The following is a 25,632-nucleotide window of genomic DNA, read 5'->3' on the forward strand; positions in this document are numbered from 1 at the left end:
AAACCGGGGCGGGCGGCAGCTTTGCGCCGAGCGCTGTGTCGGGCTGCCCGCCTCCGCCGCCTCCCGGACGCGCCCATGAAGCTCATCGTGCCCAAGCAGCACTGTAAGCAGCGCCCGGGCAGGGGTCGGTCTGGGGGGTGTCGCGGTCTGCGTGCGCGCGCCTTCTCCTTCCCAGACACTGCTACGGTTAGGGTAAACGTTGACCTGGGAGCTGAGAGCAAATTACTCTGATAGAAAAAGCGTAACCGCGATGGGTTTGCAGCAAGCTCCTTCGGAGCGTCGCCGGTAGCTTTTGTTGAGTTAGTCTGTGAGGTGTTTACTGAACTCTGCCTACTTAAGGTATGAGTTTCAGACATCTTTATTTGTAACGCAGTTATGTAGGGTTTATTGCTTAATAGTATGTTTTCCTTATTTTGTCATAGTTGACTCCTTATGTATAGGTATGAAGCTATTGAATGATTCCGTGGTAAACTCCACAAGTGAAACAATCCAGTAAGCAAAGCACCCTGATGCTTCACGCTCGCTTTGCGAGCCCTTCGAAGAAAGCCAGCAGATGTGAGCTGCCTTCCTAAAAGTTCAGCGCGTTTCGAAAGGATAATCAGGGGTAATCGGGATCACAGCTGTCCACTGCCAAAACTTAAAGATGTTTCTGCTCAGTGGGAAGCAATGTGCATTCAGCTACTCTGGATTTTTCCTTCTTTCTTTTGAAATGCATACTTCAAACAACCTTTCTGTGTAAGCAGAACAGAAACAGCGTTGAAGAGCTGAAGCTTTTACAAGGCTACTTATTAGTCAGTGCCTTCTCCAGCTTTTTAAATGTTTTTGCTGAGCTGCACATACCACATTCCCTTAGTGTTCTATGTATTGATTAATCTTGTAGTGCTTACAGTACCTGTTGATAGTTAATTTATTCTTCTACCAAATTTAACATATTGATGACCAAATCATTCTTTGTTGCAAACTGGTTTTGTAGTCCGTCCAGCTTCACATTTGTATTCAGGAACAAAAACTGCAGGACTTGGACTAACTTAGGTTTTGAGTTCTTGTAGCTAAGAAGAGTCAGCACTTGCATATCAAACTCTTCATAATAGTAAAGACTATTTTGAAGCTAATAATAAGGTTTTTAAGGGTTCATGTAACCACTTGAATAAGAAAGAATGAGGAATTTGGAATTTCTCTCCTGCCTTGAGGGGAAGAAGAGCCCTTCAGAGTAAAGAGTGTGACAGTAGCTATGGTACCAAAGACATATGACAAGTCTTCAGTTGCAGGGTTTTAATGAAATGAGTCTTTAATGAAAACAGCAAGTGACAGAGTTGCTTTGTAGAACTACTTTGTGGGCAGTTTTTTTGCTGAATAAAATACATGAATTCTTGCTGATCTTGTACTCCTTAGTTTATATGGTTTATTTTGTACAAGAATAAACTTGCAAAGTAGTATCAGTCTTGTAGGAAAATATGATAGCACATTGTCACCAGCTTTAAAAGTTCATTTAACTATATGCAAATTTTGCTGGTACTGCACAGGTTGCCACAGTATCCAACTCTAATGAATACTACTCAGTCCCGTTTTACGGGTTTTTGTGTTTAATCCTGGCCTTTGCAGATGTTTGTTCTGTGCTTAAGGGCAAATTGCAAAATGAAACGCAGTTGCCACATGGCATGTAGGACTTCAGTATTGATTGTGGGATTTGCTTTGCGTGGTGGAAAAGATAATGAGATAATGAACATTTCCCAATATTTCAACAAATTAAACCTATCGTTCAGTAGTGATTCATCCTTTAAATCTTTATACATTGTATGTTTTCTTGATTTTTTTTTTATTTCTGCCAAAGTGAGGTAGACTTCTATATTCCCCTGTCTTTTTCCCCTCAGAGGAGGGAAGGTTAGCTGTGAAATCAGTGTTTTTTGCTGATTAGCCTATGGTCAGAGAGGATCTGGGGACTAACTTCCTTTCCTTTTAACTCACCCTCTGCTGAGAAGCTTGTCTTTGCTTTTTTTTTTTTTTCTTAGTTGAACAGGATGAGTTGTCAGGGATGTTAGGCTTATGTCAGTTTTCTGGTTCAAATTATTAGTGCAGAATCTTTGAGACTGGGGTTTACATTACCTTTCTGTATCACAGCACGGCATAATGAATATAGATAAAGGCTGTTATGATGCCTTGTGCTGTGAAGTGCTTGGGAAGAGAATAAAACACTGAAGTGTTGTGAATTCTGCAAATTTCAAAAGCATGCTGATGTGCTATGTTTTTCATTTAAAATGTGATCTTTGAACAGAAGAAAGCAACAGAGCAGCTAAGTGACTTCATTGATCTCTGTGAAACAGCATTGTAGCCAAGTAAGGACAAAGATTTCAGCATGGTGGTTAACTAGACTGGTGCTTCACAGCATCATTCTACATCAGACCTAGGGAAGAAGCCAGCTGAACATCTTAATTCAATTCCTTTTCTTCAATTAAGATAAAGCTTTGAGGTGTCTGTTTAAATCAGCGTCTTGCTTCTCATCCAAGTCAGCTGGTAATTGTTAGGGGTCAAAGAATGTGTGTTTTGAGGTGTAGTGCCAGTTTAACCATGGCAGTTGTATTCCATATTTGTTGTAATTTCTAAGCGCTTTGAGTTGTAGCTTTGCAGTGAAGAATGCTTTTGGCCAGTATTTAGGTTGACACCTGTGATATTTTGCTGCAGCATGAAAGCCAGGTGGAAACCGGAAAACGTAGATTTTTTTCACCTGCAGTGATGTTAAATACGGAATGCCATGATTACATAGTATATTGTGGTGAAGAATACCAGACTGAAAATGGGTTTGGTTTTGCTGTTGTTTGACACAATGGATAAGTACGTTATAGGTTACTGGAATTTTGTCCAAGGCATTGAAATACTCCACAGTCTTTTCACTGAAGGATTTCTTCAGGTGACGTGCTGCTTAATGTTAGTCTGCAGTTGACTTTAATGTAGGTAAGTGTGAGGAATAGGAATAGGACTGGTCATAACAAGTTGAACTATTTGGTGTGTTGTGGTTCAGCATCCTGGAAGTTAAAACTGCCTTATCGGCCTTACCAACAACATGATGTGTTATATGCCGATGTGTTTCCGACGCGTGAGAAACTTAGGAAAATCACTTCCATCAGGCTGGGTGCTGTTAGATCAAAGAATGAGATCCTGGATAGCTAATCATTGTTTCTGGTAGATTTGTAACTTTGGCTTTTGTTTGTTAGGGTGTGTTTTAATGAAGCTATACAGGCGAGGTAATGACTGGTCTCCCAGTGCTGTCTTCAGCAATCACTTTGTGGTAATATGACTATGTATGTGTGAGTGGTCGCAACTGTTTAACAAACAGCTCTGAGCTTTTGGTTTTGAAGTTCTTCGGGTTTGGTGTTTCTTTTTTTCATTTTCTGGTGAAGAGGTTGACATTCAATAAGGCCTTACTGCTAAAAATGAACTGGAAGGCTTCACCTAAAATATATGCCTGACTTACGTAGCTCTAGCTTTGTAAGGTTTCAATAAACTTCCATTACTAAGCAGATATACTTAACTTTTTAAGCTATATCTTTATTTTTGTTCAAAGAAAATGTAAATGCTTCCATTTTACAGCATGTTTGGATTGCTCAAAATAACTGTGTAAAATAGGAAGAAGTAACTGAAAAATGTATGTAAGCTATTATCAGCTTTTTAAATAGAAAGCAGCTTTCAGAAGCTGTGAGAATCTCTCTTCTTATGTGTGACTTGTTTTGATTTTTTTTTTCCCCTCCCTATTTTTATTTTTGGCTCTCTCTCCTCTCTTCCAGTCTCAGTTAAAACAGGAAGTTCTTACATCATCAGAGCATCATGCAATGCAAATTAAATGCAAATGAAAAATGTAAATGAAGTAATAGGATTTCACCATGTATATGTCCAAGAAGAAAAGCAGCTGAACATAAGATATTTCATCTGAGATATTTGACTAAGATGTCAGAGTCTTGATACCACTTCAAGGGATTGATAAAAAATAGAAATACTGTACCTGTGTTTGAGGAAATACACGTCTTGTGAGAGAGATGTGTAAGCTGAGTTTTGTTAAAAGAAGAAACTGCTGCAAATTGGTAATGGGTAAATCTAGGGTTCAGGTAGAGAGAAGGAAGGTCTAACCAGGAGGATTTAGGCACAATCTCTTTCTAAGAGCTGAGGAATAAAATGATTCAGTTAACCTTACGTGGTGGTCATGTAAAGATATGAAAAGGATTACCCTTGGTTATCCTCTCTAATGGGGGGGAAATGTTACTTAATGACCCAGCAGTTCTCTTTTTTTCTTGCTTCCCTATGCTCTTGTCAGTGTTGTGACTTGATAGTTAGCCTACACACCCCTTCCTTACGTTGTAAGTTAAGCATGTGATTTTTTTTAAAATCAAATGTGTTAGATTCTGAATGTAACATGCCTTATAGGAATAGCCTTACAGGTTCTTACTCCTCAAAGTTTATGCAGGAACTAGGTAAAAAGTGTCATGGAGTTTCTCATGAGTGAACCTTTCCCCCAGATAGCACAGCTGTTGGTGTGCATCAGATTACCTAATGATGCAGTGCTGTAGATACCTTCTGTTTGCATTGTCCCATGCTTCTGCAGCTGAATTTTGGAGTAGTAGTGATTTTTATCTCAAGATAACAAACCTGTAAGTAGTTGGTGCAGTTCATTAACATAAAGAGAATAATTTTCTTGAGAAGATAAGCCAAGTCTTTGATTTATGCTAGGCTTTTAAGAACGTATGTTTCATCTCGATGCTTTCTGCATCAGTTCTGTGGGACCTAGAACTAGATTTTATACTTGTCTTATTTTTTGACTCACTGTTGTGTAGCAGTACAGTAGAATAGTTCTGTTTTCTCCACAATAATATACTGCATTGATGCAGTAGGTATATTGCATACTGACTTTGCTGAGAAGGGATAAATCGGCTCATAACAGTCTTATCGAATAATTTTATTTAAGTGCATCTTTTACACTGTGAAAGCATTTCTGCAACACATCCAGTGTCTTCATTTTTCATAGTAAATCACACAATTTTCAATAACTCTTATCAGCTTAAGATGTCACTGTGATGGATTTCACATTTTGCTCCTTGATTTCCTGGATTTTAATCACTCAAGATACTGGACACTTATTCAGGTTATCAATGAAATGCTGGACTTCCAGTTTAAAACAATTAAAAAACAATCCCAACACAATTTCTCCCCCATTTTCCCTCAGGTCTGTGGAGACTATCTACAAAAATGCTCTTTTTTTTTTTCTTCTTTATACCTACTGGTTGTAGCAGTGAGGGCTCTCATAATTTTGGTGACCCCTGAATGGCCTTATTCTGTGTTGAGGGAGGCAGGAGAACCCAGGAGCACCTTGCAGTCTGCATGCTTGCTCCCATTAGCATTGCATTCAGTGGTGTCAGGAAATTTGAAGTGTATAGCTACCAGCTAAGGTGGGTTGTCTTAAGGTGCTGAAAAGAACTGATGGTGCTTCAGTGGTGCATTTTGTTCTGGAACGTACTGATAGTAACAAAAGATACAATGAGCAAATTTTTAAAATAATTACTGGAATACGGAAGTGTTTCTACTGTCATTGGAGTTGTACGGAAGAGGTATGAATTTCAGCAGGGCTTGTTCTTTGTCCTTATTGGTTAACCAGTCAAAATAGTTGTCATCTTTATTACAAGTGATTCCAACAAATAGTTGGTGTTAGCAGCTGTGAAGAAAACTAAGCTGCTGCTTTGTGTAGCTGAAATACCAGTTGTTGTGGACAGATCTTTTGCTCTTTATTTGTGCTGAAGAAAACTGCTTCTGTTACAGGAGCAAAGTTCTTTTCTTTCTGCAGCTCTGTGGCTCACAACAGAACAAAAGGAGCTTAGATTCACAGAGAGAAAAAACTAAAAAAAACCCATGACTTGGTATTATTTCTGCTTACTTCTGAAGTGTGAGCATTATGTGTACCTATCCCAAGAACTATACAGACTTGAAATAACTTCATAGTTGTTTTGTACAGTACTTATTCTTTGTTAATCAGTTATGACCCCTCAAAATGTTAGGAAGGAAAGCAAATGTCTTGGCAGTCATTTGTGAATAACTCAGCTGTTAGTACTAAACACTATTGCTGGGCTTGTGTTTGATAGGAGGATGGAATGCTTCTTCCCTCTCTTAAAGATTTGGATCTACACTACAGTTTTAAAACAACTGTTGGTGCAGGTAGATTATAGCAGGTTTTATGCCCTTAATGTGAAATACTGGAAGTTGGTTTACCATTAGCTACAGGTTCTCTATGGCATGGTCCAACCATGCTGCTTTTAAAATTAAACTTCCTGTCTGCATAGTTAAGATGCGTCCAAGGAAGAGACTTACTGTTCCAGTGGGACAGGTAATTAAAGTTCGCAGTAGCTTAGATAAAGGTTTGTGTAAATCACTAATGGGATTGATGTCCTGAGCTCCTCTGCATTGTAGTGTTGTACAGGGTAGACCAGACTAGTTTTGCTTAAATATTTATCTTGTACTTCCAAAAAGTGTTTGAGTTTCAGGTTAGTGTATGGTAAAATGTTTTTCCTTTTTAAAATAAAGCTTATTTTTAAAACACTTATTTTGAATTCTTCTTATTTCAAGGAGCTCTCGAGCATCTGCATAGGATATATCATCTTGAACCTCCAATTAGACTTCATTTCAGTGTCTGTATGTTGCAGCTTATAGGGCATGGAAAAAGAGATTAGACTTTACAACAAATAGCAGTAGGTGGTCTTAAAAAAAGAAACTATAAGCAAGCTACTTCATGTGAGTTCATGTATTAGCCCTGCCTTGTCCCTGGGGGTGGAGAGAAACTGATGAGTCAGTTACTTGGCATACAGCAGTGGGGTGAAATAACTGTTTTAAACATCTGACATTTAAGGATTGGTTTTGGCGGGGGGTTACATTATAACAGTTGTGAAATTTAGACTTTTGAATTGTTCAGCCAGACAGGAATGATGCCGAGACCCTTGTGGTGAGAAGCAAAAGACTAAGCTCCTTTCAGCTTGAAGCTGAGTAACCGAATACTGATCTGTGATTACCTGAGGAAGAACGGTGTGATCAGTACCTCCCATGCTTATTAAAATCTTTGCCCTAAGTTGTTTACATTTAGGCTCACTGCAGAAATATCAGTAATGTGTTTGGTGTCCGTGGGGTGGAGTTTGTATCAACACTAAGTTGGGATGCCCTAGTTGGTAGAATCACATTTCTAGCAAGTCTGCCTGATTCTCCCTAAAGAAAGGTGACTGTGTGACTGCTTTTTTTAGAATGGATCTTAGATGTTAACCATATACTCAATACTTTTAATTTCTCTAAGAAACATTACTAGCTGCCTCCTTCTGCACTACCTATGTATAGATTTTTGTATTCTCACTTCTTATTGCTTCATAAAGTTACCTGGCTTACAATTTAAAATGTGTGTTTGTCTCTAAGCAGAGCAAGCAGGCCAACCTGCTTTAGTTAGCATCTTCTATCTGCGTATTCTCTGTAGTGATGTTCTCTTGCTATTAACAGAACAAAAACTTTGATAGACATAGGCCAGATGTGGCAAATTTTATATACGCTGAGAAGCAAATAATGGCATTTCTTGTGTAGTTATGTACTAGGCTAAGGCATGTACCAGGGAGTCTGTGCTCAAAGGACTGTCAGTGGTAAGTATTGAACTTAAAATGGCTCATTCTCTTTTTGCTAACATATGCAGGTGGTGTAGTTCTGATGGGTTGAAGTCTAGAGACTCCCAGCATAATGGGAGAGTTACGTATTGCTGCTCTTCAGACAGATCCTTGTGACTCTGGAAATTCTGACTGGTTTTGGAAAGGCAGTTATAGATATTATTCCCATTAGTGGGAATGTGACTTGAGAAGTCTTGTTCTCCTGTTTGGTTGTTCCTTTCTCCTCCCTTCCTTAGTCTATTTTAAGAATTGGTGCCAGGAGCCAGACTGGTTGAAATGCAGTAAATGTGCTCTGTCAAGAGGTGCTGACTGAAAAGTAAAATGTTCTCCTGGGGGAAAAAAAATTTGCATTTTATTAAAACCTGCTTTTCCAGAGAAGAGTATGTTTAGATATTCTTTTTCTTAACTGAGGCTTTATGAGGTCTTAACTTAGAGAGGTGTTTAATGCGTGTAAATTGGACATGCAAGCGATCACCAGCTTTCAGGAACAGATGCTGCTTCTGTGATTGCACTGAATTGTTGTTCAGCAAATATTTTAAGTGATACCTCTAACCTGTGTATTTATAGTGACTTTCTCTTTCTTCCTCTCCAACCCCCTTGTCCTTAGCATTTCCATGGTTTGGAATGGATATTGGTGGAACGTTAGTTAAACTGGTCTACTTTGAACCTAAGGACATTACTGCAGAAGAGGAACAGGAAGAGGTGGAAAACCTGAAAAGCATTAGGAAATACTTGACCTCCAATACAGCCTATGGTAAAACTGGCATTCGCGATGTCCATCTTGAACTGAAAAATTTGACTATGTGTGGACGCAAAGGAAACCTGCACTTCATACGCTTTCCCAGCTGTGCCATGCACAGGTTCATACAGATGGGTAGTGAAAAGAACTTCTCCAGTTTGCACACTACACTCTGTGCCACGGGAGGTGGAGCTTACAAGTTTGAGGAGGACTTTAGAACGGTATGTGAACAGTTCATCAGAGTTCAGTGGAAAGTACTTTGGGAAAACATCATGGGAGTCTTTCTATTAAAACTAGCAGAAAAATTATTTTTTTTGTCCATCCTAACTGGTTAAGACTAACAGAATCAATTTGCATTTGTTAATTGGTGGAATTGCTGAGAATGTGGAGGGGAGGGGGAGGGTATTCGACTTGCTGGGTACTCTACTGAAGTATTACTGTGCAGGATGTCTTGAGTAAATGTGGGGTTTTTCTTTTTTGGAGTACAGCTGTGATGATCAGATGCCTCATCATCAGCTGAGGGTGTGTTATGACAACATAGAAGCCTGAGATTAGGGCTCATCTTGCAAACTGGATATATTCTGGAAAACCTGAAATGAAACCATATAGGCTGGAGATGAGATTCAGCTTCCCTTCCCCTTGTATTAGCCTTCAAGCAGACTTAAGTTGAGAGTCTGGAAGGCCAAACATGGAGCAGGGGGTGAAACAGTGTATGAGAACATGATAATAGCAGCTAGCTTTTGATTTCAGTTCTGGGAGTATGTCATGTGAAGAAAGGCAGTTCATGAGGTGACTAGGTCCCAGATCCCCTAGAATTTAAAAGTAACCTCTGCAGGGAGCTCCAGAACCTCATGTATATCTGAAATACTGGGATGCTGCTTTTTGTATAAATTTCAGCAATAGTCCTAGCTCCTGAGTAAGTGCACTGCAAAAAATGATGGTGGCAAAAGAGGCAGAGAGCGCTGTTGTACTTCTCTGCATTAGAGAGAAATAGTCATTCAGGAGGTGCTTGTCTGCTGTGTATGTGTTTCTACTGGGGCATATCTTCATTTATTTTCTGTAAAAGAATGACTAGTCTGCCTGTACCAGAGCAGTCTCACTAAGACTAATGTGAATGATTTACTTGGCAGTCAGGTCTGACACTTCTGTCCCTAGCTTTTGACCTGATCTTGAGGGTGAGGTGTGGCTGCTGGGTATGACAGTCTACATCAGTTGTTTTTCTGTCTCTGTTTCAGTCTAGGGAGCTATCAGACTGATGTACCAAGTGTCACTGCAGTACATGGCATTGTGTCCTTCATTTTTAATACCAAGCATCTATTCCTGCAGTATAAGAGGTTTTTTCTTTGTCAATACCCCTCACCTATTAGATGTCCAAGATCCTCAAGGGGAAAGAATGCTGTAAGAGATCAGCATGATTTCCAGCTGTTATGCTGTTGTGCAGTCATTTTCAGTAAATGTTTGACATGGGAGCAGCTAGTTCAATAAAGGATTATTAAGTTTCTGAATTGCTGTAGTAGGCCACTACTAGTGCCAGATTTCTTGTCCTTTAGGTTGATTGCAAGTCCCTTACATGTTAGGGTCTACTGATGATGGAGTCCTCAAGTTTTTGGTTGCCTTGCATTGTGTAAGATTGTGGCATCACAGTAGGACATGTGTTCTAGTGCTAGTCAGTGTGGCCTCAGATCAGGTTTTCAAGCATCCTTTCATGTGGTCCAGGGGATAATTCAGGTCATGTTCTCTAGTGACAAATGGAGGTCACTTTGAGACTTTCTGAAGAGGCCGACTATCCATTTGGAATGGTGAGTCTTCCCAAATTCATCTCCCCTGCATCACGTAATGCAGTTAGATTTGCCTGCTTAATAAGGAAGTTCATGTCCCTTGCTCCTACAGCTGTAGAAATGAACTGGAGGTTACCTGATGGCTATCACAGCTAAGCATTTCTTTCCATAGCTTTGGCTTTATCTAGTGTAAATTTTCAATTTACAGTGAGAGATTGGTGTCTGTCATCTCAGCTGCAATATAGTTGACGTAGCACTGGAAGCTACAGATAAAGCTGGCATTGTTTTGCTAGCTGTTGTACAAAACTGTGAGGTCACATAGCCAATTACTGATGGACTTAAGCATGAAATCCCGCATCTCTGCAGTTAGTTAATATTCTGTGTGCTGCCACACTTGTAGGTAGTTTAAGAAAAACACTGTAAGGACTGGCTGGGTGTTTTGTAGCATAGAGCAATCAGTGGAGGGCACTCACACCTGAGTGCCTTGGACACTTCTTACAGCTGCCCAGGTCCACACCTTCCTTTATAGCAAGTATTTCTTGGCTCAAACTAATATCCATAGAGTATTAGAGAAGCAAAATACTATCTATTACCTGAAGGTTTGCTTGCTTAATCTCACTTAAAAGGGCTGAGTGTCCTGGGTGCTGGCACTGAAGTTGTCACACTTCATTAGCTATTGTAGCAGCAGCTGTCTATCTCAGTGTGTTGTACAGACTGTAAATTGACATTGGACGACAGCTTCAGGATTATGCTCTCAAGGCACTGAAATCTCTATTTCAAATATTTGATCACTCTAATGATATGTGTACAACTGTGGAGCCCTCAACGTAAGAAGGATATAGACTGGTTGGAGCGAGTCCAGAGGAGGCCACGCAGGTGATCAGAGGGCTGGAGCACCTCTCTGATGATGAAAGGCTGCAAGAATTGGGCTTGTTCAGCCTGGAGAAGAGCAGGCTTTGGGGAGACCTTATTCCAGCCTTCCAGTATCTGAAGGGGGCGTACAGGGAAGCTGGGGTGGGGGACTTTTTACAAAGGCCTGTAGTGACAGGACAAGGGGTAACAGGTTTAAATTGAAAGTGGGGAGATTTAGCTTGGATATAAGGAAGAAAATCTTCAGGGTGAGGCACTGGAACAGGTTGCCTAGAGAAGTTGTGGATGCTCCATCCTTGGCAGTGTTCTAGACCAGGCTGGATGAGGCTTTGGAGCAACCTGGTCTAGTGGAGGGTGTCCCTGCCCATGGCAGGGGGGTTGGAACTAGATGGTCTTTAAGGTCCCTTCCAACCCAAACCATTCTATGGTTCTGTGATAGAAATTTTACTGCTGGCTTCAGTGGAATCAGGACCTGAGGCAAAACCCAATTACTTAATAAAAAACACTTGGGGCAAGGAGGAAGGAAATCTGTTACCAACACAGACTTAAACTTGTGCCTTGACCTTGCCCATAACCTGTAAGAAAAATGCTTTAAGAGTAAGCTTGGCTGTTGGAGAGTGATTTCCTTGGGCCACTTACTAGATGATTCTAGGGCTTGACTTTGTGGTATGAACTGAATGCCTGTGAATGACTTGTGGACTGTATTTATCTTAAATAAACTCACTGTCCTGTGTTGTAGGATTAGTAAGCTGTGTAACTCTAGTGTAAAACACTCAAAAGTCTTGTTGCACCTCACTTGGTTGAGGAAACAAGACTGCTGATGAGGCTGTAGTGTGTAGAGTGGGCTGGAGTTGAAAATGGCATCCAGATAATGGGTGGAGTAAGCCTGATACCTTCTGTAACCATCACAGCAAGTAGCTAGGAAACTCTTCAGAGGGAATGGGGAGAAGCAATCCGCATCTCTTCCGCTTCAGGAGGGGGAAGAGGTCCTTACAGTAGCTGGGCAAGAGGGCAGATCGTCTGTACAGGATCCCAGAGTAGTGCGTTTTTACCCAAAGGTGGTGCAGAGTCTGTCTCTTTTGCCTTGGCAAATACTGGGTTTACCCTTTATTTGCATTAGATATTGTCTTGTTTGAATGTGAGTGGGTATTTCCTAGCCTCAGGGTGTGCAATGAGGTGGGGAGGGTACTTCATCTGAGCTCAAAAACAAGCAAGGTTGGGGGTTGAGGTGAAGATGATCAAAATACGAAGGAAGCAAAGTACATCTTTATGAAAGTGGAGGAGAGGTAATGGGAGGGAGATAGAAGGAAAAACTGGACCGTAAGCTATTACAAGAAATAAAAACTGGAGCAATGCCCAGGAGGCCAGAATGATACAGTAAATGAGGCTGTTGTAATTGATAATTAAAATCTCGCAAGATGTTACATTTTAACAGTTTCTTACAGGAAAAAAATGCGTATTTCTGATTGAAAGTCCAAGAGACAGATGAGCTCTCAACTGCATCTAAGTTTGGACATTCCTGCACTCACCAGTACTCAGTAACAGTGTAAATGTTTAAACTGGGTGAAATCTTCCATGAGCTGGAGCTTCACTGAAAAGATGTTTGCACACCGTTGTTGATCCATTAGGGTTCAACCCTGCTACAGATATCATGGCTGCTCTTAGCTCACTTCTAGAGGGCTGGGCTGTTTCATGTTTTCCTTGCTGAGGTGGAAATACTTCCTCACCCAGAAACAAATGTGACCCAAGTCTTTGATTTCTGTGCTTCCATGCTTCAAAGCAATAGCAAGTTGGTGCCACATTTTTTCCTTCTATACTGTCTGGTACTTGAATGCAGCTAAAAATTGTTTGACATTATACGTATTATTAAAAAAAAAAAAACCACAACTGAACTTGAACAGGCAGTACCGTTTTCCAGCACTTCTTGCAAGTGTACACCAGGAGGTGGGCTTTCATTCTCCTGAGAATAGCAACTGTACACAGTTAACAGACCTTTTCTGTATCCTTAAAGTCAGCTGGGTTTCAGGAGTTAGTTGTGAAGGTGTGAACTCTCATGGGGAAGTGTTTGCTACTTCCTTGCTGTGTTACACCCGCTTATAAACATGGTTAAAGTCCTGAGTTCCTTGAGGTCCAAAGTGTTTTGTTCCTTCCCCTCCCTGGTATTTAAAAAAAAGTCTAAAATAAAGAGGAATTTTTACAGCCTGGCTATAATGCAAAAAAATTGTTCCTCTTAAAAATATACATGTAGTTTCCCTGTAACCATTGTAAATTTTCCCTCCAGGGTCCTGTATACTACTTTGTTCTGCAATTTCTCCTCTCATAGCACAACTTTCTGACATACAGTTTTTCAGGGAGAGTCACTGTCCTAAATGTAGCTACAGGAGTGCAGAGCAGGGTAAGTTGACCAATGTCTGCCCTCACATTAGGGATTGTGAAGGGCTGGAAAATATCTGCAAATGTATTTTGTAAAAAGCTGTAGTAAAAATGTGCAATTAAAATGTGCTTCTACATGCAGCTCCCATTTTTGTTTTGCGTTTTCGTGTGTAAACTTCAGTTCCTGCAAGGAGAGGTAGTTTGAACAGCTCAAAGATGAGGAGGAGTGTGGTAGGTCAGGTGATGGCACCAGGAAAAAACAAGTGCCCACTTATAATTAACAGTGTTCACAGACACATCCATTTTGTCATGCAGTTTTGCTGCTTGAGTCATTGTGAGCAAAGAAATTAATAAAGACTATTCTATAAGCATGGAAATGGACTGGGAATTGTAACCCTGGCTCTATCATGGCTTCTTGTATAAGACTGAGTTACTAAATTTCTTGCAATTCTGCCCTAATTTGTGTTGAGGAAAAACAGTAGTGGTGGCTCACTGGGCTGTTTAAAGCCTCAGAGGTCTGGTGGCTGCAGAGCTCACAATTCTCTGAATGAAGGCAGATCAATGTGTAATACTGATGCCAGTCTTGCTCCTTCCAAAAATGAAAACCAGACTGCTGCAACAACACAGGAAAATAGTTTTTCAGTCTGATACGAATATCATACATTAAAGGAAGCAGTAATAGGGCTTTTTTGCTTACTTAAATCAGCTGTTAAATATAGCACAGAGCTCTTAAGAAGCAGAGCAAATTCTAGTATGTCTTTTATACATGGGGTGCTGGACCTAATAAAACTTCTGTGCTTAGTGCTTGAAAAAGAACCTTTGATTAGTTTCTTTTGTCCTTAAATTGGTGGGAGACTGAATGTAGAGTTGTAGAAAGAAGGTTTTTGTCTGTGTGTTTGTACTGCTAGAAGTGTTTTAGATTTATTTGTATTGCTTGCTCATGTCTTGGAAGGTCTGTCGGTGATGCTTACCTATTTTTAAAAGCATGACATGGATGAGACCAAAGCAGCGTGTGGCTGGTTATTTCGCTTATGTTAGAACAGAGGTTTTGACAGTAGGGGCCGGAAGTCTGCTAATGAGTTGTCTTTGTAGAACAGGTTTCTGCTTCACAGCATGCTTGTGCATGCTGATCTGTGTTAGATTGTGTTTGGTCATGCTGCTATCTAGTTCATACTGTAAGATGAGGAAATTGGTTTCAATGTACAGCACATAACCTAAAGAAAGCTTATGGTTAGTATAGAATCTTTCCTTGTTTTGACTAGTGACGTGCAATGTTAGTTGCATTTTAACAAAATAAATCCGCTAGAAAGTGATGACTTAGTGGGCTCTATACAATGTATATTGTGAGAAAGAATCCATGAAGCATTTATTAGTTAATGCCTTGTATTGCATATCCCTTGATTGGAGCTTTTCCTTTCAGTTTAAGAGCAAGAAATTTCTGGAATCCAAGATACTTGCCAAGTAGCCTTAAGATTTTTTGTAATTTTTTTTTTTTTAAAAACTTTTTCTCTCATTTTATGTTTATTCTTTTTGGTTGATGCCTAAATGGTTCAAATCTTTCATGCTGCATTTCTGTAACTAATTTCTGTAGCCATGTGGTAATCAAGAAAAAATATGAAGGGATTGCCAAAGTTACAGGCGGAAATACTGAAATGAGAAGAAATGATCTCCACCTGTCTCTGTTGTTCTATGAATAGTTGGATCTGTACTGACGGTCTGTGAGATTGCTGGTTTGGGGTTTTTTGGTCTTATTTCTTTTCTGTAGTTCCAGGATTTGAGGACTAGCAAGTATGACAAAAGGGCAGACCCAAAGACTAGAATGGCTTTCAGTGGAGGCAAGTTAGAGCTATGTACAAGTAGAGAAAAAAACTTACGGGGAGAGATTTAAATAGCTCAAAAGAATGTAACCTGTTGGCCCTGCCCATTCCACAGAAATATCTTTCCCCTTTATAGTGACTTAATACAGCTTCCGGAATTAATAATAGGAGGTAGTTAGCCTTGTAAATATTCTGTTAGCTGTTATAAACACATCCTGCAATATGCAGATATTTGAGAACCAGCTCTGTGCTGTGTAACTCCCTTTTGTTCCTAATACCCTGTTGCTTTTTCTGCTAGAAAGGGGAGCTAGGTAAGACCTACTTCGCAGGTAAGGATGCAAATAACCCCAGGGTTTGGATGGGCAACTTTACTATTTTTTCCTCTTTCTCCTTTACCTAACATAAGTCTAAGTTCAATGTCATCTGGAAATGAGTCTTTCTACAGATTGTCACTGCATTCTATTTCAAGAAAGGGATGTGATTTCTAATTCTAGTAAATAGAATGCTGTGGCAGGTAGACATGACTGTACAGTCCCGGGTGATCTGTGAGGTCTCAGAAGGAATGCCCTTTTTAAGCTTTTGTAATTATTTTTGTGCCTTCTGTTACAGTTATTTTTATGAATATTTTGCTGGGGGGCCTGACAAAGCTTTTGTCTGGTGTTTTTTATATTTTATATTTTCAACAAACATTGAGAATACCCTATTTTCTATAAGGCATTTTAAAGTGCTTATTGTAATCTAAAGAAATAGCTCTCTGATTACTTGTGACATGTACTAAAAAAAAAATCAAACTTTTTAAGCATAATCCACTGCATATTTAATGCATATTAACGTAAGCATTTGCACTTTGTAAGGTTTTAACTATCTTGTTCTTTAACTGAAGTTTCTTGATCTTAATGCTTCTATTCAAACTTTCATTAAATTGCTGGGAAATGTGGTTGGATGATGAGTTAAAGTACTTTGCACCCCGAGGAATGCTACTGTGCAGGCATGTGTCAGATATGCAGCTCCTCTTGAGATGAGGATAGGGGAAAGAAATGTATTGTTTCAGAATACTGGGTGGGGGGGGAGGTGTGAATGTTTCCTGCTTGCAGAGTAGGGAATATCTGAGGCAAAGGGACTAAACCACATTACCGCACACCACAGTTGTTTTGGGAAGTACCTATGGTCAGGCAGATAGCTAACTTTATTTTGGACTTCATGCTTAGACAGATCTTTGTACTGTTTAAATAATGTAATGTGTTACTATTGAAGTGACCAAAGTGCTTCAGCAGTCTCTTTTGTCCTTCTCAGTGTTGCATTATACTAGGAAATGTTTGTTAATTTCTTGTTCTTTTCTAGATTGCTGATCTGCAACTCCATAAACTGGATGAATTGGACTGTTTGATCCAGGGCCTCCTTTATGTTGATTCTGTTGGTTTCAATGGCCAACCAGAGTGCTATTATTTTGAAAACCCTACAGATCCTGAACAGTGCCAGAAAAAGCCTTACTGCCTTGATAATCCGTATCCTATGCTGCTGGTTAACATAGGCTCAGGGGTCAGCATCCTAGCTGTGTATTCTAAGGACAACTATAAGAGAGTCACAGGATCCAGGTAAATTTAATCCTATGTTTTCTTAATTCTTTTTTCTCCTTAATAATTGGACTGATAGAACCAGACAGCGTGGCTGTTAGGTGCAGCCCCAAATTGTGCTTCTGTTCCCATTTCTTTTAAAAGTCCATCAGTAGCAAGGCTGGAAATATCCTAGGGTTCCTTTAGAGAGGGGGTCTACATGAGAGAAATCATTGATCCAATCAACTTCAGAGCTGCCTTAGTCTCTTCTTGGTGTTCTTACCTACTTTGTCTGTTGCTGTGAATTGCCAAAATGAAGCTGTCCCAGTAAATGTATCTTCTCTCCCCTGCTTTGATCCCCCATAACAGCCAGAGCAATGAAATAAAAATGTTTGGGCTAAACAAAAACCTCTTGCTTAGTAGTTAGGATGCATCTAGGATATAGGAAAACTTTGTAGAATTACCAGCTACTACTGGATTTTAGTAGAGGAATCTCACTAGATCTCTTGTTTCCTTACTGATTGCACTCATCTTGGATCATACTAGTAAATTCAGGAACATCAGCATGTAAAGACTGTTCTCAATGTGATTTCAGCCTGGGTCAGCTAGTACTCTCAAATTATTTGTAGGGTATAGCTGAGTTGAAATGGTCTCTGGCCTATGTTCAGCAAGAGATTTAGGTGTGATTACTTTGTTTAGGAGTTCAGGAGTTCAGTAGTGTGGATGCAGAATTCTGTTCTCAAGGCCCAAGAACAGCCTGAGGCATGTCTAAGTTTACTCTATAGATGTGGCAACAGTGCTTACTTATAGGAAACCACTTTAGTTACAAATGTGTCCATCCAGACTAGTAGCAAAAATGCCAGTAAATTTATCCCACTTTTTTCTTGTACATGTAAACAGAATTGATATACTTAATTTTTAGTTGTCTTAAAAACAATACCAGACAAAGCACCCAAACAGAAACCTAAAAAAATCCTCTTCCAAAACAACGACCAAGAAGCTTTTTGGATTTGCTGTAGTCCCTTCTAAAGCTGCATTCTCTTCTTCAGTACATGGTGCATATTAATTAAGTTTCTCCTGTATACTGCCCATGACTGCATATGTGTCTTCTGTCGCCTTATTTAGGGCATATTTTTGCCATAATGGTAGCCATGACTGCAATCAGAGCAAATAAGCTAACTTTCTCAAGGTTGCTCAAAGCCTCATCCAGCCTGTCGTGGACGCAAGCCTGGGTTGGGGCATCCACAGCTTCTCTGGGCAACATGTTCCAGTGCCTCACCACCCTTTCCATGAAAAACTTCTTCCTGATATCTAATCTAAACGTCCCCACTTTCAGTTTAAACCCATTCCCCTTGTCCTGTCACTACAGGCCCTTGTAAAAAGTCCCCCCCCAGCTTCCTTGTAGGCCCTTCAGGTGCTGGAGGGCGGGAGTAAGGTCTCCCTGGAGCCTCCTCTTCTCCAGGCTGAACAAGCCCAATTCTCGCAGCCTTTCATCATAGGAGAGATGCTCTGTCCCTCTCATCTGAGTCCAAAGTAGAATTTTAAAGAAATGAGTTAGCCTGTTAAGCGCAGTCAGATACTGCTAAATTTATATGGTCAATAAATATTGTACTTGAGCCTGTGCAGGATGTTAAAGCTCCTTGCTTAGGGTTCTCTGGAGGGCTGAGACATTTGGGTCTGATGTTAGCCTTGCTTTGTACAGCAACCAACAGGCTGCTTCCTGCCCCAGGCTAAGGGGACAAGATCTGTCCTGTCCGGCTCTATTTAGGGTGTCCATCCTCACTTCTCTGAGGGAAGAGTAGCAAGATACAGTTGGTAGCTATGTAGACCGTGTTGCATGTGGGAGTCTGAAGAGCTGTGGGAAAAGCTGGGTCAAACTGCTGGTCTGAAGAAAATGTGCTTTTCTAGTCTTGGAGGGGGAACGTTCCTGGGCCTGTGCTGCCTGCTGACTGGCTGTGAGACGTTTGAAGAAGCACTAGAGATGGCTGCAAAAGGAGACAGCACCAATGTGGATAAGCTGGTAAAAGATATTTATGGAGGAGACTATGAGCGGTTTGGCCTTGAGGGGTCTGCTGTAGCCTCGAGGTATGTGTTAATTGAGATGTTTTTAAGGAGTTCCTTGGGAAACTTACTCTGCATGCTGAACTGAGTGCCTAATCCCTGGACTATGCACTACGTCCTTGTGGAAATGTCACTCAGTATATCATGTGCTTCGTCCTTAGATCTCTCACCTAATTCCTGCTCCTTTTTTTTTTAAACAGGTATAAGCAATGCTTGATGTAGTTTGCTTGGTTTAAATTACAGTTATTTTAGAAGTGTAATGCTCATTGTTCTGCCTTTCCACACTTCAAATCTGTCTCAAATCAATGGATATCAAATCCAAGCAAAACTTAATAAATAATAAAATTTTGGAGGGCTTTTAGCACTCCTAAGTAACTCATATAAAAAAAAAAATCTTCTTCACACAGCTTTGGTCATATGATGAGTAAAGAAAAGAGAGATTCCATCAGTAAAGAGGACTTGGCCAGAGCTACGTTGGTCACCATCACCAACAACATAGGTTCTATTGCTCGCATGTGTGCACTGAATGAGGTAAGATAGCATATTTACTATGAGCTTAAAACTTTTATAAACAACATAGTAAGATTATCAGAATACCAAAATGGAAAGTGCTGGTGTAGTAGGTATGTAACTTGGTATGTATGTCCTTGGTAAATACACATATATTTAATACGGTGTCCTAACTCTTGTGATGTGTATTATGTATATGCTTTGATGCAAAGTGTAAGGTGCTTCGAAGGGTAGGAAAGAGGGGAGAAAAGTTGACTGTAAAGATCTTGAACTGTAAATGCCTAGAGCTGTTCTGTTGTTCTCAAGCTGTAATACAGAGATATTAATGTCTTTGTAATCCAAATTAATACTCTCAATTATCTTGTAGCTATTAGCAGTTCTTACTACGCTGTGACAGGTTGTTTTTCTTTAAGTAGTATTTTGCTTGGCCTGCTTCTATAGCATGATGGGTTTGAATTGTGTGTTGTGTTAAATGTTTTGATAGATAGAAGATCCATTGTATTGGGTTAGAGAGAAGAAAAATATAGTTGTTTATCCTGCCTCAAACTCCTGTCAGATGCTCGTTACATTCTTTTCTTTAAGCATGATAACTATGTATAGCTTGTTCCATTCGTATACCTGTCCAGCTTCTAGCAGCTTAAAAAAAAAAAGCTACCCCCCCAAACATTTATGCACTTGTTTTGAGCTGCAAATTGCATCTTTACTGTCATGTGATAACTAATCTTTTATCTGCTCTCAATTAATTTATATATTGTTTTAAATACATAGATGTTCTTAGCTTCACACCATTCTGTGGTTAGAAGAAAGTGTTTGGGTTTTTTTTTACCAACAACACACCCACACAGCCCCCCCCCCCAAAAAAAAAAAAATCACCAAAACAAATCCAAGAAACTCGCCAAACTGCCATCTGGCTACATTAATGGGTCCAATCTAGCTTTTTGCTTTATGAGAAATAGCAGATAATTCATCATTAGTGCTATTTAGTGGATTTTGGTTTTATTAAAGAAAACCTTGCCACATCTCCCTCTTTGTCTTTCCAAGACAGAAAGTCCTCGTAATCAGTCTCCTTTCCTATTGGAGACACTCTGTCTCTTTTCCACTGTTTCATTTTGTCTTTCTAATCTTTTTGTGGTTCTGATTTTGAGATCAAATGATCAGATCTTCCTACAGTATTCAGCATGTTGTTGCAAAATTTATTTGTGATGGCATGTTGATAAATTGTGTTTTGAGTTCCTTTACTAACAGTTTTTAGTATTTTATTTTTGTGAGCGTGGAGCTCATGTTTTTAAGAAACCATCCACAGGCCCTCCATGGTGGCTAATTTGGAGCCGATCATTGTGTCTGAATACTGAAGCCTGTCTGCTCCTTCCATTTGTGTCGTTTCACGTTTTTAATTTCATCTATCATTTTATTCCTCAGTCACTGGGTGTCTCTTCAGCATTGCTATGCTGTTCACTTTTTATTCTGACTCTCCTGAACAACTTCGTATGCCAGTAAATGTTACGTTTGCTGCAAATATCCCTCTCTAGGGCACTCCAAAATACGTTCAACAGTCTTAGTGTATCAAATGCCACCGATAGCCACTTTTCACGATAAAGGGAGGTTATAGATATTATTTTGGGGGGAATTTAACTCTTTGTCAGGATGATTCTCCTTCAGTGTTCTCTTTGCTTTCAGCTTCTTTACAGTGTTGCCTTGTGGCATGGAGTTCAAGCAGCATTGTACAGGGCTATCAAAGCATGGAGAGTTGCAGCAGGGAACCACATGCGATGCAGTCAGAGGAGGAAATAGGCCACTAATGAAACTAATGCTTCTGAGTCATTGTGAAAAGGTTCCTAACATCTTTGTTTTGTGGGGAGGCTTACTTCAATACTGGACACTATCCACAGAATTTTGTGGAGGAATGTGGAGTGATGTGTAAAGTATTCTTCATTTCACTGACAATGTCAAAGTAGAATTTGACCAACACCTCAAGTAATTGATTTTGTAGCTTTAGAGGATGAAAACTTCATTTAGTAGTTTTCCATATTATTAGAAAAAAATCAAACATGATATGTTGTTGCAAGTAAGCTGATCTCCAGATAGCTTGTTCTGGGAGGGTGGGAGAGGGGTTGAATATGATATATTCTTTTATGGAGTTTGTGTGTATTAGATTAGTGTCATGGTGAAGCTCATTTTTAGGTTGTTTAACAAAATCAATTTGTGCCCTGAAGCATGAGTTTTGATAAGTTGTTGGGGTTGGGTTTTTTTTTTTTCCAATGATTGCAGCTTTAATACTGTGTTGAAAATGACTTGCATATGTGCAGGAAAAAATGAGGCTGGGGAATAAATGAAATATTCTGTCTGCGAACTTCAAAGCAAAGTTTGCTTGCACAAAGTTGGCAGTGGGGTAGAAAATTTCCATAGTCTGGAACCATTTGGCTACACATCGTTTGAAACAGTCTGTCCTAGGCACAGCAGAACTGCATAAAGGAAACCAATGTCCCTGGTTTATACTTCTCTTACTAGCAGAACATGTAAGTTTTTATTTGAACAAGGCTTCTTCCAAAAATATGTGTAGGTGTTTTTATTGCATCTCTGATACAGATTCCCTTATTCAGTTATATTGGCACATATGTGTACATGCTGTGTTGAAGCTGTACTATAGCTTTCTACTGCAGGGTAGTTGAACAATTTATCAAGACTCCATAGAGTGAAAGAGTGCATGTCTTTTCCAGGATGTTGTAATTTGGTTAGCTTAAGTAAGCATTTCATCACCGTCCCTTCATCATTTTAAAACTTCTTTATATGAGCTTTGAATATTTCAGCAGTGAACAACTTAGAAGTAAATTGGTAAGACTCCCTTAAGACACAAAAGTTTCCTTTCTTCATTTTGAAAAATGGTAAAACTGGTTTTAGTTCACTTAAAAATCTAGGAAACTTTGAATTTTAATTTTTAGCCTTGTCAAGGAATATTGGAAAATAAAATTTATGAGATATACATTGCTATTCTAGTAGATATGACTAGTATTTTTAGATTTAAAATTTTCAGTGATATTTTTTTTTATATACTGTGTTAAGTATTGCTTGCTTAAATTTCTGGTAACAGTAGCTTCATGTGTGTATTCAGACAAAAAAGGAGAAAATAAAATTCAAATGTAGATTCTAATGGAATTGGTTTTATTGCATTACAGAAATTAATTTGTTACATTTTTGTCCCTCCTTTGTCAGAAATTACTTGAGACAAAACTGCCTTGTCAGAGGAGGCAAAGTGCTCTTGGCTGTGTTTAATAGCAGCTTTTTTAAATCTGAAGTTCTTATTTTCAGCTGTCTAAGGTCCTAGGAACAAGTATAAATGCGTGTTGATGTGACTGCAGGGATAGAAGACTAAACCTTAATTACTTAAAGGTTGTGGTGATGTGTTTGGTTTGAGGACAGTCGGTTATTGGAGACCGGATCAATGAATTATTGCATCTGGGTATTGGCACTCTCCAATACTCAGTATTTTAGTGAGGATGTTCTCTGTGGTATGTCACGTACACAGCACTGGACAATGCAAAACTGATCTGTAGGAAGTTAATTGCTGCAGAGCCAAGTGTTGGGCTTTATAAAGCTGTATGAATGTAGAGAGCAAACGCTTGGTAATGCTAGCCTCTATGCAGATTTTTGCTGGTAATTTTCAGCAGAGGACCCTTGAAGATAACATTTCTAGGGCTCCCTCAAGACTCCTGTTAAAGCTTATGTCTCCAGGATTTGTCATCCTACTGAATTTTCTAGACCAACTCTAGTGTATGGTGAACAACATAAAGTACACCAATTCAAAACGCAAGTGCATTTTTGTGCATAACAGGTAAAACTGGGCTTGGTGAGATAGTTGTGGTCACTGTTTAAGCACCAGACCTGTTGCACATCAGTGTGAATGTAAGCATACGAGTACGGTTGGTGTGTGGCTTTCTCAATGACAGCGCAGTGCTGATTGCTCAAAAATCTTAACCTTCTGTATGAAAACTGAGTTGAAGTGAGCTTTGAAACCAAGGAATGCAATACATGTCAAGTATCATGTTGGCCACAATTTCACTTGCTTTTGAAAATGGAACCACAGTCCAGATAATAGATAATGAAAGATGCTTCTTCCCATTTCCAATGTAATCCTTCTCAGATACCTGTTGGAGGTTCTCCATCTGGATTTAATAATAGTGATCTCTGGAAAGTTGCTTCATTTAAGAAGCAGGGGGAAAAGCTGTCTTCAGTGCAGCCAAGTCATATACAATTAAAAAAAAAAATCAACAGAATATTCATCATTCTGTTCATGTTGTAAAAAGGTCCTGGTCTTTTAAGCAAATATTCACTTTTTTTGAGATAATTCTTCTCTCTCTTTCTCTCTTTTTTTTTTTTTTTTTTTGCAACATCTCTACTTGGCAGTCAGTAACTGCAATTATTTTTTTGACTCCTCAGCCTGGAGAATTTAAGTGTATCCAAAATTCCTATTTAACTTTAGTGGAGGCAGAAGTGCATGTTGAATGAGGCAAAAAATGTAGTTGAATATAATTTTTGCTGGTCTGCTTTTCAATTTTACAGAACATCGACAAGGTGGTATTTGTTGGCAACTTTCTCAGAATTAATATGATTTCTATGAAGGTACTAGCCTATGCTATGGATTACTGGTCCAAGGGACAGTTGAAAGCTCTGTTTTTGGAACATGAGGTAAGGAAGTACATGTTGAACTTCTGCTTGTAAGTACAGAAATCTTGTGGTTCTTGACTTGGTGAAGTTAAAAGGGAGAATTTTGATGCCATTGTGTAAATGCACAAACTAAGTTCTGCATAAATATAATTATTCCTTGTTAACTTCCTGGCTTGATCACTAATCTTGTGGTATTTGTTGCTAAACGTTGCACACTTCTGCTTTCTGACCCTAGTACCAACAGTGTTCATTTACGTGCCCTGGTATATAAACCTCAACTAGAATTAGGTTTTGTAAGCTTAATTTTGAGGTGATTGTCAGATGGATGTGTTCATCACGAAGTGCCCTGCCTCAGTACAGCATCGTTACAGTTGTTATGTAATTTCTTCTTTTTTTGACGATTTTGGAGAGCCATGTCAGACTTCTTCCAGTATGAGGCCTTTTCTTGGACCTAAAAAAATCATATTACATCATAACTCAGATACAGCAAATACTTGCCACAGCAAGGCTAATCTTACAAAAAAAGTCTTTTAATTTTCTTAACAGAACTGAAGGCTTCACGTGCTCATGCTTATGTCCTGTTTTGGAATGTGATTGCCTTTGTTTTGCCTTGTTTTAAAGGGTTATTTTGGAGCTGTTGGGGCTCTTCTAGAATTGCTTAAAATGACAGATGATCAGTGAGGAAGCTGCCTGAAGAGAGTCCTGCTGCAGATGCTGCTGGAGAAGAGTGAAACCCACTACAAGGATGGAAATGAAGCCATTATGGTAGTTCTACCTGCTGGATTTGTAAATAATTTAAAATCCTTTTAGCTGATCTTTAACTTCTGGGTTTTGAGCTTATACTTCAGAATTCATACTGGGAATAACCAGTTGTTTGGGTTTTTTTTTCTCTACACTGTATTTTTTAGGGGAAAAATGTGCAAAGTGGCCAAACATACAGATTTTACAGACTTACTTTAAAAAGTGGATACTGTTTAATGTAGGACCTGTGATACGAGGCATCTGCTTTTCTTCTGGGGTTTACTGATTAGTGTGGTAATTTTAACTTCCTTTAGTAATCACTCTAGGAGATTTTTTATCTTATTTTCATGACGTTTCATGATTTGTTCTTGGTTTCAAGTGAAACTACAAAGATGATGCATTTTACTGTGAAAACTACTAATTGATTTTTTTTTCTTCTTTCCTTTCCTCATTAGATGAGACACTTTTTTTTTATTTAACAACCCTCTGCCCTGCCCCACTCCCAAAAATTAAATTTACAAGCTTTCTGTGACTACATGGGTTTCTTGGCAAGACTGCGAGAAAACTTGGCAGGGGCAGGGGGTTTAAGATTGTAATTTTTCACTAGTCATGACTTGTAACAGGAACAGACTGCTAGCTAAGTTTGCAGACTAATTCTTCTCTATTTTAAAAACTTTAAACAAGAAGCAAACTACAATTTATTTATTGGCTTGATACTAAAATGAAGTCCTGTTTCTGTTGAAGATATCTGATATAGAGGAAGAGTTCTGTAGTACAGATGTTATTTATATGGTACATACTTGGCGTTAGATGACAAAGGGAGGAGATTGCTTTCATTTATTTGAAGACTTTTCTGTA

At 39.3% G+C, this 25,632-nt stretch overlaps 1 protein-coding gene across 2 annotated transcripts; it reads left to right on the forward strand.

Moving 5' to 3' along the window:
- The first annotated feature begins 75 nt into the window (after positions 1-75).
- On the forward strand, positions 76-25,270 carry PANK1 (pantothenate kinase 1). Of its 2 annotated transcripts, XM_010152261.1 has the most exons (7): positions 76-103; positions 8,278-8,630; positions 16,589-16,842; positions 18,709-18,885; positions 19,269-19,392; positions 23,929-24,054; positions 24,655-25,270. In XM_010152261.1, exons 1-7 carry the CDS (start codon positions 76-78, stop codon positions 24,712-24,714), a joined length of 1,122 nt encoding a protein of 373 aa, XP_010150563.1. In that variant the 3' UTR covers positions 24,715-25,270. The 2 variants fall into 2 exon arrangements, with proteins under 2 accessions (XP_010150563.1, XP_010150564.1); XM_010152262.1 differs by lacking the exon at positions 18,709-18,885.
- The last annotated feature ends 362 nt before the right edge of the window (positions 25,271-25,632 follow it).

This window comes from Eurypyga helias, unplaced genomic scaffold, assembly GCF_000690775.1.
Source record: "Eurypyga helias isolate BGI_N326 unplaced genomic scaffold, ASM69077v1 scaffold13545, whole genome shotgun sequence".
NCBI classification, from domain to species: domain Eukaryota; kingdom Metazoa; phylum Chordata; class Aves; order Eurypygiformes; family Eurypygidae; genus Eurypyga; species Eurypyga helias.

Excerpts from the sequence above, each read along its gene's own strand:
- PANK1 (XM_010152261.1), top strand. The coding sequence starts at position 76 with ATGAAGCTCATCGTGCCCAAGCAGCACT. Across the intron at positions 16,843-18,708 it reads AAGAGAGTCACAGGATCCAG|TCTTGGAGGGGGAACGTTCC; the intron begins GTAAATTTAATC and ends GTGCTTTTCTAG. Across the intron at positions 18,886-19,268 it reads GGGTCTGCTGTAGCCTCGAG|CTTTGGTCATATGATGAGTA; the intron begins GTATGTGTTAAT and ends TTCTTCACACAG.